The sequence below is a fragment of the Vicia villosa genome, linkage group LG2, assembly GCF_029867415.1.
Source record: "Vicia villosa cultivar HV-30 ecotype Madison, WI linkage group LG2, Vvil1.0, whole genome shotgun sequence".
Classification (NCBI taxonomy): Eukaryota; Viridiplantae; Streptophyta; class Magnoliopsida; order Fabales; family Fabaceae; genus Vicia; species Vicia villosa.
In genome coordinates, this window is record NC_081181.1 from 92,318,869 (window position 1) to 92,331,582 (window position 12,714).

At 33.5% G+C, this 12,714-nt stretch overlaps 1 protein-coding gene across 2 annotated transcripts; it reads left to right on the top strand.

Moving 5' to 3' along the window:
- Positions 1-7,910: 7,910 nt before the first annotated feature.
- On the top strand, positions 7,911-12,714 carry LOC131651641 (disease resistance protein Roq1-like). 2 transcript variants are annotated; one of them, XM_058921310.1, is made up of 6 exons: positions 7,911-8,413; positions 9,230-10,328; positions 10,512-10,787; positions 10,906-11,706; positions 11,818-11,965; positions 12,057-12,227. In XM_058921310.1, exons 1-6 carry the CDS (start codon positions 7,911-7,913, stop codon positions 12,089-12,091), a joined length of 2,862 nt encoding a protein of 953 aa, XP_058777293.1. In that variant the 3' UTR covers positions 12,092-12,227. The 2 variants fall into 2 exon arrangements, with proteins under 2 accessions (XP_058777293.1, XP_058777292.1); XM_058921309.1 differs by having other exon boundaries at positions 11,818-12,714.

Below are 12,714 nucleotides of genomic sequence, written 5' to 3' on the forward strand. Positions count from 1 at the left end.
TCTGATAGGGAGTATCTTTGCGATATTTGTCAAAGGGAGTTAAAGCTCCGTTCCTTTCTTCTTTATCTCTTTTATTTATTTTGTTTATTATTTGTCGGCTTCTTCTTCTTTTACCTACTACTTAAAATTTGAATTAAAAATTTGTTTTTTCATTATGCTTTCGAAAAAATTTAGAGTCACAATTTAAACTCACATGTATAGACTAGTCGTTTCAAGTTGCATTCATAACCAAACTCTCATCTTTCAAAGGTGAATGGTATTCTTATTGAAAAGATAAAGTAAAATTCTTTATTGAAGAGATAAATTATTTGGGATATTGTTTAAAATAGTCCTTTTGTCCCTCTAATTATGTAGCAGTGGACAAATTTAGAAATCTATGAACCAAAGAGAATAAAGAAAAGGTGAAACACGGTTAGAAAGAAAAAACCATCACCACTACCTTTTAAGCCAATTTTTTTAGTATCAAATTGTAATACTGTTAAAGAAATGTGAGACACCCTTTAAGTTACACATGATGACACTATATAGGTACAAAGTGCAAGAATGAACACATTAATCCATGAATATGAATTATTTAGAATGAAAAATAATGAAAATATCCAAGATATACAAATTTTTTTATAAAAAAAAAGAGAAATACTAGCAACACTCTCTCTAACACTCACTTTCTTATTGGTTGAAACATATATGGGTCCTACCACTTTATGTGGGATCCATTTCCAAAGTGAGGGACCCACACATGTTTCAACCAATAAGAAAGTGAGTGTTGGAGAGAGTGTTGAAAAGAGAGTGTTGCTAGCACTCCTCAAAAAAAAAATCATAAGGTAGAACAAATAACCACCAAACTTTAAAAAAAGATAAGAAATATCATCTTTCATTCTGACATGCTTTTAATGCGGCTAAAAGATTCATATAAAGTCAAAATATCCGCATAATCAAAAGAAATCTGAAATATACAAAAGTCCAAAAAAACAATCAGAAACAACTTAGAGCATCTCCAGTCATGAACTCATTTTTTAGCTTTTTGTGGGCCATATTAAGCCACGTCAGCTTGAAACAACTCAATTAATTTTTCACTTCAATGGTGCAACTCAAGAACTCATATTAGGTCCCACAACTTTATTTTATAAATTAACATATTATTCATATTATGTTCATATTGGGTCCCTCAATGGCTAGTTTGTATTTTAAAATATAAAAAAAAGTGAATGAACTGTTGCTTCTCTTTATTCCGTTGGCCAGCTAGAGCACCTTGAGAACATAAAATTTGATGCCACCTGGAAAACGGCAGTGAAGAACCTCCCATTGGAGGTGCTCTTACATAACATGGGATGACGACAACATTTACCCATCCTATGAAACTAACAAGAGGAAGAAGTGAACCTATGTCCCATAGGAAACCACAAAGAAAATGAGGTAAACAACTTTAAAACTTAACTTACATATAATGATGTTTATTATATCTACTAAGAATTATATAATGGATTAAATAAATTAGGAAATGGAACTTTTTAAATAGAAACAAACTTTATCTAAGTAAAGACTCTCTTTCTACTCTTTTTGAAAGGAAAAAAATTTAAAAACTAGTAAGTGTGAAGAATGCAAAATCTTAAAACTAAAATTGAATACTTGCATAACACTACATCGTCTTAGACAATCAAAGAGAAACTTACAATAAAGTCGATATAGACTATCAACAAAAAACTAATGCTAAATTATTTAAAAAATTATAATCGTCAAAATATGACATCTAATCATATTACACCCAAATGTTTTTAATGTGGTAAACGTGGTTACACTTATTCTTTTTGTTATATGGGAAAATATCACGAAACAAATGTCACGAGGAAATGAATTTCAAAAGACAACATGTTTTACACTAAATCTAAAGGACACAAAATGATTGGAATACGAAAGGTCAAGACTTAAATTTGTGATTCCCGTCTCAAACTAAAAATGTTATCTCAACAATAATTGTTCAAAATATATGATGGAAGACAAAAAACACTTTTTCATATTTCACTCCTAAGAATGGAGGTTATGTCTCTTATGGTGACAACAACAAAGATTAAATTGTTGTTTCTAGTATTGTTGGTAAGAGTTTTAATCCTACCTTTGAAGATGTCTTACTTGTTAAAGGTTTAAAATGCAATTAACTTGGTATTAGTGAAATGTGTAACAAAGGTAATGAAGTATTGTTCTTCTATATATAAAGGTCATAAAATCATTTAAAAAATGGACTTTTTTTCTAATCAAAGAATTGGAAATATTTATCTTGTCAATTTGAATAATATATCTTCAAATGAGGCATGTTGTCTTCTTAGAAAAGAGTATAAATTATGGCTATGGCACAAGAGAATATCTCATATTCACATTTCAATTAAGGAGTCGACAATCCTCTTTAATGCAAAGTTCACTCTATCACAGAATACGAGTTGGCTCTTGTCTTTACTAGGGAGACAGACCTCTTTTAACATGTGATACTATCAACTATTAATATGTTCACAATTTAATGTTTTCTGCCCCCATCTCGACAGCCAACATGATGTCGGCAATGAAATCTTAATATGCATCCTTGTTATTGATAGTGAAGAATTCAAAATGTATGGATACCTCAATCTCCAAGCCAACTTCATTCTCTAAAGTTATACTGGCCCCACTTCCTCGTTCCTCGACTACTAGATGCCCCGTTTGTGAGCATGATTCAGGTGCGGTTCGTTGAACAAAAGACTCCAAACACAAGAGAGATAATGAATTTTTTAGTGCATAAATCATGATTAATTTAAAAAAAAATCTTTTTCCTTTGAAAAAATTTATGTTTGTTCAGAGATAAAACAACGGAAAAACAAAAAGAGTGGATTAGAGAGGAAAGAAAAATAAATCAACAAATATAAAAGAGATAGAGATAGAAATATTGCATAAAAAATTATAGAGGTTCGGCTTGCTACTTGGCCTAACCATCTCCTAAAGAATTTCTTCTTGAGAATTCCACTGTAATAATAATATCTGCAGTTTTTATGGATATGCCCACAACCTTATTACAAAGATGAGAGATTTTACATAGGATGATCCTATAAATCAAACAGAGATTTTGACAACTAATCTCTGGAACCAAACTGAGATTTTACCAGGACAATCTCACGAATCAAAGATATCAAACAAGAGAATTTCACTCTTGATGAATAACACTTAAGCACGAACACTAGTACAACCAAAAACTTTGAATATTTTTTCACTCACAAGGCTTTAAGGAAACTTTAGTGAAAGAATATAAGAGGAGGGAAGAGAGAAAATAAGAAAAGGATTGTACAAATATGAATTTTGGTGTGGTCTGAAATGAGGTGAATCCTCATTTATTTAGAAAAATATAGCTCAAAAAAATAACCCATCAGCTTTTTAATGCTCATTGTCGACTATGAGGTAGCTCTAATCAATTAAATAGTTTAAATATGGCAAGTTTTCAAATTCGTCATCACTTATCAATTAGAAGCTCTTTTAATCGATTAGAAGGCGTTACAAAAGAGATAATCGATTAACCCTAATGTGATAATTGATTATTCAGTGTAAATTACACTTCTGGAAATTATTCAAGCTAGTAACCAACTAGTTACTTGCATAAAACATTTTCTGGTGATTTTATTAAAGCAGAGAGCCTTCAAAATATTTTCATGTGTGAGACTTGCCTTAGTATCTTAGGACATGCTCTTATGCTTTTACAATACATTGACCACTCAAACACAAGACCAAACGAATTTTCACACTTTCTCTCTTTCACAACCTAGAAGCTTCAAGATCTCTTGTTAGACTCATCATGGTTTCAACACTTCACTTTAGTACTTAACTTCTTTTATCTGATGGTACTTGATATGAATTTTTTATTCATGCATGCTTGGTTCAATATTCCTAATTTAGTTTTTATTAAAAAAAAATTTAAAAAAGATATTTGATAAAAATATCTGCGAGTTAATTAAATGAAGATAAATGATCAATTACGCAATCCGTTTTTTTTTTCACATGATCTTTTATGATGCCTTTAAAGAACATCCTCTCATAAAGGAGACACTTCCTCCCCATAAATGAGTCTTTTCTTTTTCTTTCTATTAATCATTATTTCATTAATACATTTATAAGACATTATATAAAATAACACATTTCATTGGATATTATGTAAAATAAATTACATTTTTTTACCCTCTGTCTCTAACTTTTTGTGCATCACCTTTATTCTTAATATATAACAATTTATTCAATATTCTTAAGTAATTAATTAATATAGTGTTTCTATAATTTTGGTATTGTATATAATTTTTTTTTAAAAAAAACTAAAAACTATATTAACAAAACAAAACAACCCTTCAAGCACAAGATGTATTAGAAGAGTTGCCCAAAAAAGATACAACCATACAAATCACACAAAGACATCCAAAATCCCAACCTAGCCACCAGTGTCTATGATGCACTAAAGCGGATTAACCCTTCAAACCTGATACTTAACCCTAAAAGAAGACATGTGAGTCTTTAGCCACCAGAATGCATAGATTTTAACCTTCTCACACATGGTCATCAAAGAAAGGCTTTTATTCTGAAAAACGCGTTGGTTCCTCGTTTTTCAAATGAACCAAACAGTTGCTACCCAAATAATATGTTAAGCCTCAATACATTCTTTTCTCCAACCACCTAAAGACACAAATTGGTCATAATGAGGCTTACAATTTCGTTGAAAAATCGACTCAATCCCTAACCACCCAGACAAAAACAACCATAAATTACTATAATATTCACAAAGAAAAAACATATGATCTCGAGTCTCGTTTAAACTGCATAAAAATGGCCAAATTTGCTCGACTGCGCTGATAATATGTCTTCGCATCAAGTTGTCTTTCGTCAAAAGTCTATTGCGAAATAACTGCCAAACTAAGAGATTAACCTTCAATGGCACCGCTTTCATCCACTAAACCTAAGAGTCACAAACAAGATGATCATTCAGGCTCTTTGTCCAGAAATGATATGCGTTGCTCACACTATTACAATTTGAATCATGAAGTCTCCATCCCCACGGATCATCCACATTAACCTGCAAAACCATAGAACTCAAAAGAACAATACACTCCCCCACCATCTCTTCCTCCCACGTAAGCAACCTCATACGCTATCTCCACGCGGCTCCATTCACCCCCACCCTAAGGAATACATATCTACTACTTTCTTATTACAGATAACTCGAAAAGCCTACTAAAACAATTCATCAGCGTCCTTCCTTCCAACCAAGGATCCTTTCAAAACAGTGATTCTACTTCCATTATCCACAACACGCTCAATATTATTGAGCAACCACCCTCTATCGTCCATACCAACCCCTTGTCTAATCCTAATCATTGTCTGCCACCACACAGACCCTCCATCACTCTCATACCTCAACCTCCCTTCTTCCTCTCCATAACGCTGAGCTAAAACCCTACACCAAAGGTTTCACCTCTCCTCCAACATCCTCCAACACCATTTCCCCAATAAAACCACATTAAGCTCTCTCAACCTTCTCACACCCAACCCTCCATTCTCCTTACTCAAGCAAATAAAATCTCAATCAATCCACGTCATACTCCTCCTATCCTCCCTACCTCCCCAAAAGAAAGCATTAAACAAAAATTCAATAGTAGAAATGGTACATGCGGGGGCCTTGAAGAAAGAAAGGAAGTAAACCCAAATAGAGGACAGAACAGACTTTATCAAAATCAAACGACCACCTAACGAAAGATTTCGCCTTTTCCACCCAGATAACCTCTTCCTAATAGATTCCACCACCGGGTTGCAGAAACTAAGTTTCCGCGAATCACGCCTAATGGGCAGCCCTAAATAAACAAACGAAAGACATTTTGTCTTACAATTTAACACCAAAGATGCCTCTTTTAACCAAGAATTAGAAATATTAACTCCCACCAACATACTCTTATGAAAGTTCACTTTTAACCCCGAAATGGATTCAAACAACAACAAAACCGCTTTTAGAACTCTAACATTCGACCAACTCTTAGACCTCCATCAAAAGGGTGTCATCTACAAATTGAAGATACGTAAAAGGTTCTCTTTCACCATTGTCCACTTTAAACCCATAGTATAACCCTTGCTGAACCAAAGATTTCATTATAACATCAAAACCTTCAACCACAAGCAGAAAAAGAAAGGGTGATAAAGGGTCACCCTATCGTAAACCTCTCTCCAACCTAAACTCATCAGATGGGTTTCCATTAACTAAAATAGATGTCATAGATGTTGAGACTCATTCATGGATCCAATTCACACATACCGCAGGGAAATGCATTCTAGCCATCACCCTTGACAGGTAATATTCAAATCAATTGAATCAAAAGCTTTCTTAAAATCCACTTTGAATAACAATAGTTCCTTCTTGTTTTGCCTAGCATCACCAACCACCCCGTTAGCTATAAGAATGTCATATAAAATTTGTCTACCACTTATAAAATCAACCCTCCAATAAACTTTCATAATCTATTAGCCAACACCTTAGCTAGCACTTTATAAAAACATCCCACTGGAGATATATGACGAAAATCCGCAACCATCTAAGGACTAGCTATCTTCGGTATCGAAGTAATAAACGTACTATTAATACCTTTAGTGAGCTTTCCATTGCGATGAAACCTCACCATAAATCTCAATAGATCATCCTTCATAATATTTTTAAACACTAAGTTATCCATCACCTGTCGATTTCCTGTCACCATCCTAAAATGAGACTGAAAATGTTGGAAAACAGCCTCCATATCCCGGTTGAAAATGTTGTATAATGTTTCTTTATCTCATTCTGTCTACCCCTAACCACTACTATTCAACTAACACATTTAATTATTTTTTAAATATAACAAAATATTAATTCACTTTATTAGATTTTATATTAAATTGTTTTTCTAATTTGTTTTACCATATTTCTCTAATATTAATAATATATTAAATCTTAATGTTCAATTTAAATGTGTGTTCGTTTTATTTCTTTAGGGAAAAAGTTTAAAACAAGTAAACTATCATACCTTATTATTACTCTTAGAGATTTAAAATTTCGTTTTCATCAATAGATCAAACTCTATAAATTTATAGAAATATCTTACAAAAATATTTTAAACTATTCGTTAAATAATAATAATAATAATAATAATAATAATAATAATAATAATAATAATAATAATAATAATAATAATAATATATTTTGATAGTGTTGGCCCGAACATTGTATGGGTAGACGACTAGTTCTTTCAATATAACTAAAAGTTTTTTATTCATTTTTTTTAATTCAGTTTCAAATTGGAATATTAAATTTTTAAAGAAGAGTTTTTCCAGTCTATTATGAAAAAAAAAGATGTGCAACTTAGTCAATGTGATTTACCTATTGCATTGTACTAGAGCTTTTTTGGGTTATTATTTATACTATCTCTTTTATAACTAGAAGTACTTTACCATTTTTAAATAAATATTTAAGAAAATGTAGTGTGTTTGAGTAAGTTACATGTTATGATTTATTCTTTTTCTTTGAAATGACATGTATTTAGTTATAATTGTTGTTTAATTAGTAGAAAAGTTAAACCCAATCTCTTTATCATGCCAACCCTAATTGTCCTATCGCTTAGATCATGTAATAATTTGATTGATTTAAATAAAACGTACGTGAAAAGTTTAGTGTTTAGTGTGATATAAAAAATTAAAATGTTATCTTGTGCTTTACGAAATAGAAAATTTGAACATAATAAATATAATAATGATATAGTACTGAAAGACAAACCAAAATAAGTGATTGCTAAGAAAGAAAATGATCTTAAAGGCGTTGCAATTTGCTATTGTCTGATACACTGATTTCAGTGTAACTCAACCAGACTTATACATAATATATATGCTATACTATGGCTACCATGAAAGACTTAAAACCTTGGCCACCCTCTTCCTTTACCAATGAGTGGGTTTACGACGTTTTCCTCAGTTTTCGAGGAGAGGATACTCGAAAAGGTTTTACCGGAAACCTTTATAACGCTCTTTGTAGAAAAGGAATCAACACTTTCATAGATGACCAAGGGCTTAGGAAAGGAGAAGAAATCACACTAGCTCTTAGCATGGCAATTCAACAATCAAGAATTGCAATTGTGATTTTTTCAAAAAACTATGCATCATCCACTTTCTGTTTGGAAGAACTTACAAAGATCATGGAGTGCATAAAACATAAGGGCAGGTTGGTTTGGCCGGTTTTTTATCAAGTTGACCCTTCTGATGTGCGCCATCAGACAGGGAGCTATGCAAAAGCACTGGCCAACCATGACAGAAAAAAATCCACTGACAAGGCAAAGGTCAAACAGTGGAGGTTAGCTTTGCGAGAAGCGGGTAATGTGGTAGGTTCGCATTTCAAAGACGGGTGTGTGCCTTACTATCACTCTTTTCTACTCACTAAATTTCTTTATTGTAGAAATATACTTTATATCTTCCTTGTTATCACATAATACCTGTATGTGTTGCTCGTAGAAATTTTCATTTCATCTAGCATTCGCATATTGTTTCACAAATACCTTGTATGATAGCTCTGAATTTTGCTTTTGCACTACTCCTAGACACAATAGTCCGTAGTCGATTTCTTGTCAGATAAACATCCTGCAAAATTTGAATCCGTGTAAACTTCAATACCTCTGTTTGAGTTTACTTTGGAAATAGAGTCCTCGGCCTGGTGTACCTTTCAGGTACTGAAGAATTCTGTTTACATTTCTCATGTTAGTTTCAGTTGGGTTTGACATATAACTAACAACTATTCATGCTTACAACAAAACCAATATCTACCTAGTTGTAATCTATTACCATCAAGTTTAGGCACATACAAAATCGAGTCAAGTGTAATATTTAGTGAAATGATAATTGATCATTCACCCATGACCTTAGAACGTGTACCATCAGCTATATGAACATTATAGTTATAGGGACATGAAGAATAGCTACTAAACAAAGTAAAATCTCCAATCATGTGACCGGAAGCCCTTGAGTCAATAGTCCATGACTTTGTTTTTTTCTTACTAGTGTTTAGAGCATGTAAGTAATTACCTCTTTGAGCCCCTATGGCAGTACCACCTTCTTTTTTTTTGCAGTTAACAGTTTGTTGAAACAGAATCATTTGATTGTGTATTGATTATTCCACATTTACTATAGATAAATCTTTAGAAGACTAAAATTTGGCAATTGACAGGTACGAATATAAGTTCATTGAGAAGATCATTCAAGAGGTCTCTGAAAAGATTAACCGTAAGCCGTTACATGTTGCTAAATACCCTGTTGGGTTAGAATCTCGGGTGCAAAAAGTGAACTCGCTTCTAGAGATTGAATCAAAAGAGGGGATTCACATGGTGGGAGTTTACGGAATGGGTGGAATGGGTAAAACAACACTTGCATGTGCTGTATACAATTACATTGCAGATCAATTTGATAGTCTTTGTTTTCTTGGTGATATTAGAGAAAATTCAGTGAAGCGTGGGTTGGTACAACTACAGGAGATGCTTCTTCTTGAATTAGCTGGGGAGAAAGATGTTAAGTTGTGCAGTTTAAATAAAGGAATTTCTATCATCAAAAGTAGGCTTCGTGGGAAAAAAACTCTATTGATTTTGGATGATGTTGACAGTTTGGAGCAACTAAATGCACTTGCGGGTGGACTTGATTGGTTTGGTTCTGGCAGCAGAGTTATTATCACGACAAGAGATAAGCATCTACTAAATGCTTATGGTGTTGAAAAAGTCTACGAAGTAGAAGGATTGAATCGTAAAGAAGCCCTTCAGTTGTTTGGTTGGAATGCTTTCAAAACACAGGAAATTGATCCAAGATATGTGGACATTTCAAAGAGAGTAGTACTTTATACTAAGGGCCTTCCATTGGCTGTTGAAATAATAGGCTCTGACTTGTATGGTAAAACAAATTTGGAGTGGAAATCTGCTTTAGATACTTACGAAAAAATTCCTCATGAAAATATTCAAGAAATCTTAAGAGTAAGCTACGATGGCTTAAAAGAATTTGAGAAGGAAGTATTTTTAGACATCGCTTGCTTCTTCAAAGGAAGCAAATTAAGTGATGTCATGAACATACTATCTAGTGGTCGTGGCTTTGACCCTAACTACGCTATTCAGGTGTTGATTGATAAGATTCTGGTAAAAGTTGATGATTATCGTGTCAGGATGCATGACATGATTGAAGATATGGGCAGAGAAATTGTGAGGCTGGAAGCACCCTCAAAGCCGGGTGAACGCAGTAGATTATGGTTCTCCAAAGATATTCTTCATGTCTTCAAAGAGAACAAGGTAAAAGAAGGGTCTATTGTCTCTAGGATCCTTAATTTTGTTTCTTTTTTGTGAGAAAGGCCACATGATTCTTAACCCTCTATTCTAATTAGAGACTCTCAACTGTGACAATATTTTTGTATGCTAAGATTGTATGCTTTCTAGTCTAGAGGTTTATCTTATTTAATGCATTTTCGTTTGAAGGGATCTGATAAAACTGAGATCATTATGCTACACCTACTCAAAGATAAAAAAGTACAATGGGATGGAAATGCATTGAAGAAGATGGAAAACCTTAAAGTATTGGTGATAGAAAAAGCTCACTTTTCCAGAGGACCTAATCATCTCCCAAAAAGTTTAAGAGTGCTAAAATGGTGTGATTATCCTGAACCATCATTGCCGGTTCACTTTGATCCGAAGAAACTTGTCATACTTGACTTGTCTTTGAGTTCTATTACTTTTGAAAATCAAGTGATCATGGTGAGTATAGACAGTTCCTAACTATGTTGATATTTATTTGGTATTGAATACTAAGACTAGCTTTAAAATTCATTTAGTTATTGATAAACGGTTATTGTAATTTCTATGTATTTTTCAGAAATTCAAATCTTTAAGGGAAATGAAGTTAAGTGGATGCCAATCATTAAAGCAAGTACCTGACATGTCAGGAGCTCCGAATTTGAAGAAACTGCATCTCGATTCCTGCAAGAATTTAGTTCAAGTTCACGATTCCGTTGGGTTCCTTGAAAAACTTGAAGATTTGAATCTTAATCGTTGCACCAGTCTCAGTGTTCTTCCTCAAGGCATCAACTTACCCTCTCTTAAAACCATGTCCCTTAGGAATTGTACAAGTATCAAGATTTTTCCAGAAACTTTAGGTAAGATGGTCAACATAACATATCTTGGCTTAAGTGATACCGGCATAAGTGAATTGCCCTACTCCATTGGACTTCTTGTGGGGCTTGCAAACCTTTCTATAGATAGATGCAACGAGCTACTTGAATTACCAAATAGTATTTTTATGTTGCCAAAACTGAAGACTTTGGAGGTTTATAGTTGTAAGAGGCTTGCCCGAATTAAGAAGGGCAAAGATCAACGGCGGGAAACAACGTCTTCAGATATGAAAAGTGTTGTTGACTTCAGCTTTTGCCATCTAACAGAAGAATTTCTCGTTACACTTCTTCCTTGCTTTCACCATGTCACAAATTTATCCCTTGATTACAGCAGTATCACAATCCTTCCATCATGCATCAATGCATGTCACTCTTTGAAGGAACTTACTTTGAATAACTGTACAGAACTTCGAGAAATCAGAGGCCTGCCACCAAACATAAAACATCTTAGTGCAATAAATTGTACATCATTGACTTCCAAATCCAAGGAAATGTTACTGAATCAGGTATCATATCTTTAATTTCATCAAAAAATTCTCTTTTAAGAAATTAAATTAAATTCATTTGATAGTGCCAATAGGTTTAATTCAAATTTTTTAACTGTACTTGATTGGCAGATACTACACATTTCCGGGGCCAAATATATCTGTTTTCCAGGATCAACTATCCCAAGTTGGTTCCATCGATATAGAATGGAACCGTCCCTGTCCTTCAAGTTCCGAAACAAATTGCCACAGATGGCTCTTAGTACTATGGTAGTTTCAGGTGGTTGTTTTTTTTCGAAACATCGTCTTAAGTATGAGTTTGACCTGATCATTAATGGCTGTCAACGGCTCACAAACTTTCTCCATGTTAGGTGGTCTAAAGCTAATGCATTTGATACAAATTTAAATCATATAATTCTGCTGGAACTGCGGCTCAAAGCTAACCTTGATATGACTGGAAAACTATGTATTAAGAATGGATGGAACCATGCTGAGATTTCACTAACAAATAAAGGTGAATATATGAAATGGATGAGACTTCATGTATGGGAACAAAAATCAAACATGGCAGATGTTCAAACTATAAATCCTATCCTGATGTTGCAACAGAAGGAAAAGAAAATTGTCACACAAGGAGATAGATGAGTGAATACGAGCTCGTGAACATTGATAGTGTTTTATAGTGTGTAAATATACCATTAAAAGATTAACGAATGAGTGATTTCCTCTGTTTTCTATTTCAAATTTTCTTGCATTTGTTTATGATAAGAAATGTGGTTGGGTCCAATTCAACCCTACAAAACCAACTTGTAAGGTGAGAATTGCCTCCACTTTTAAAGACATGTTCAAACCATATATTGTCCGATGTAGAACTCTTAACACACACACTCACGCTCAGAACTAGACAACTGGAGCGTGGAAATAAATGGTAGGTGACCCAATAGCAGAAACCTGATAGCATATGGTCCACCACATCTTAAACGGGACTTCGATATCATGTTAAGAAATATGGTTAGGCCTAACTCAACC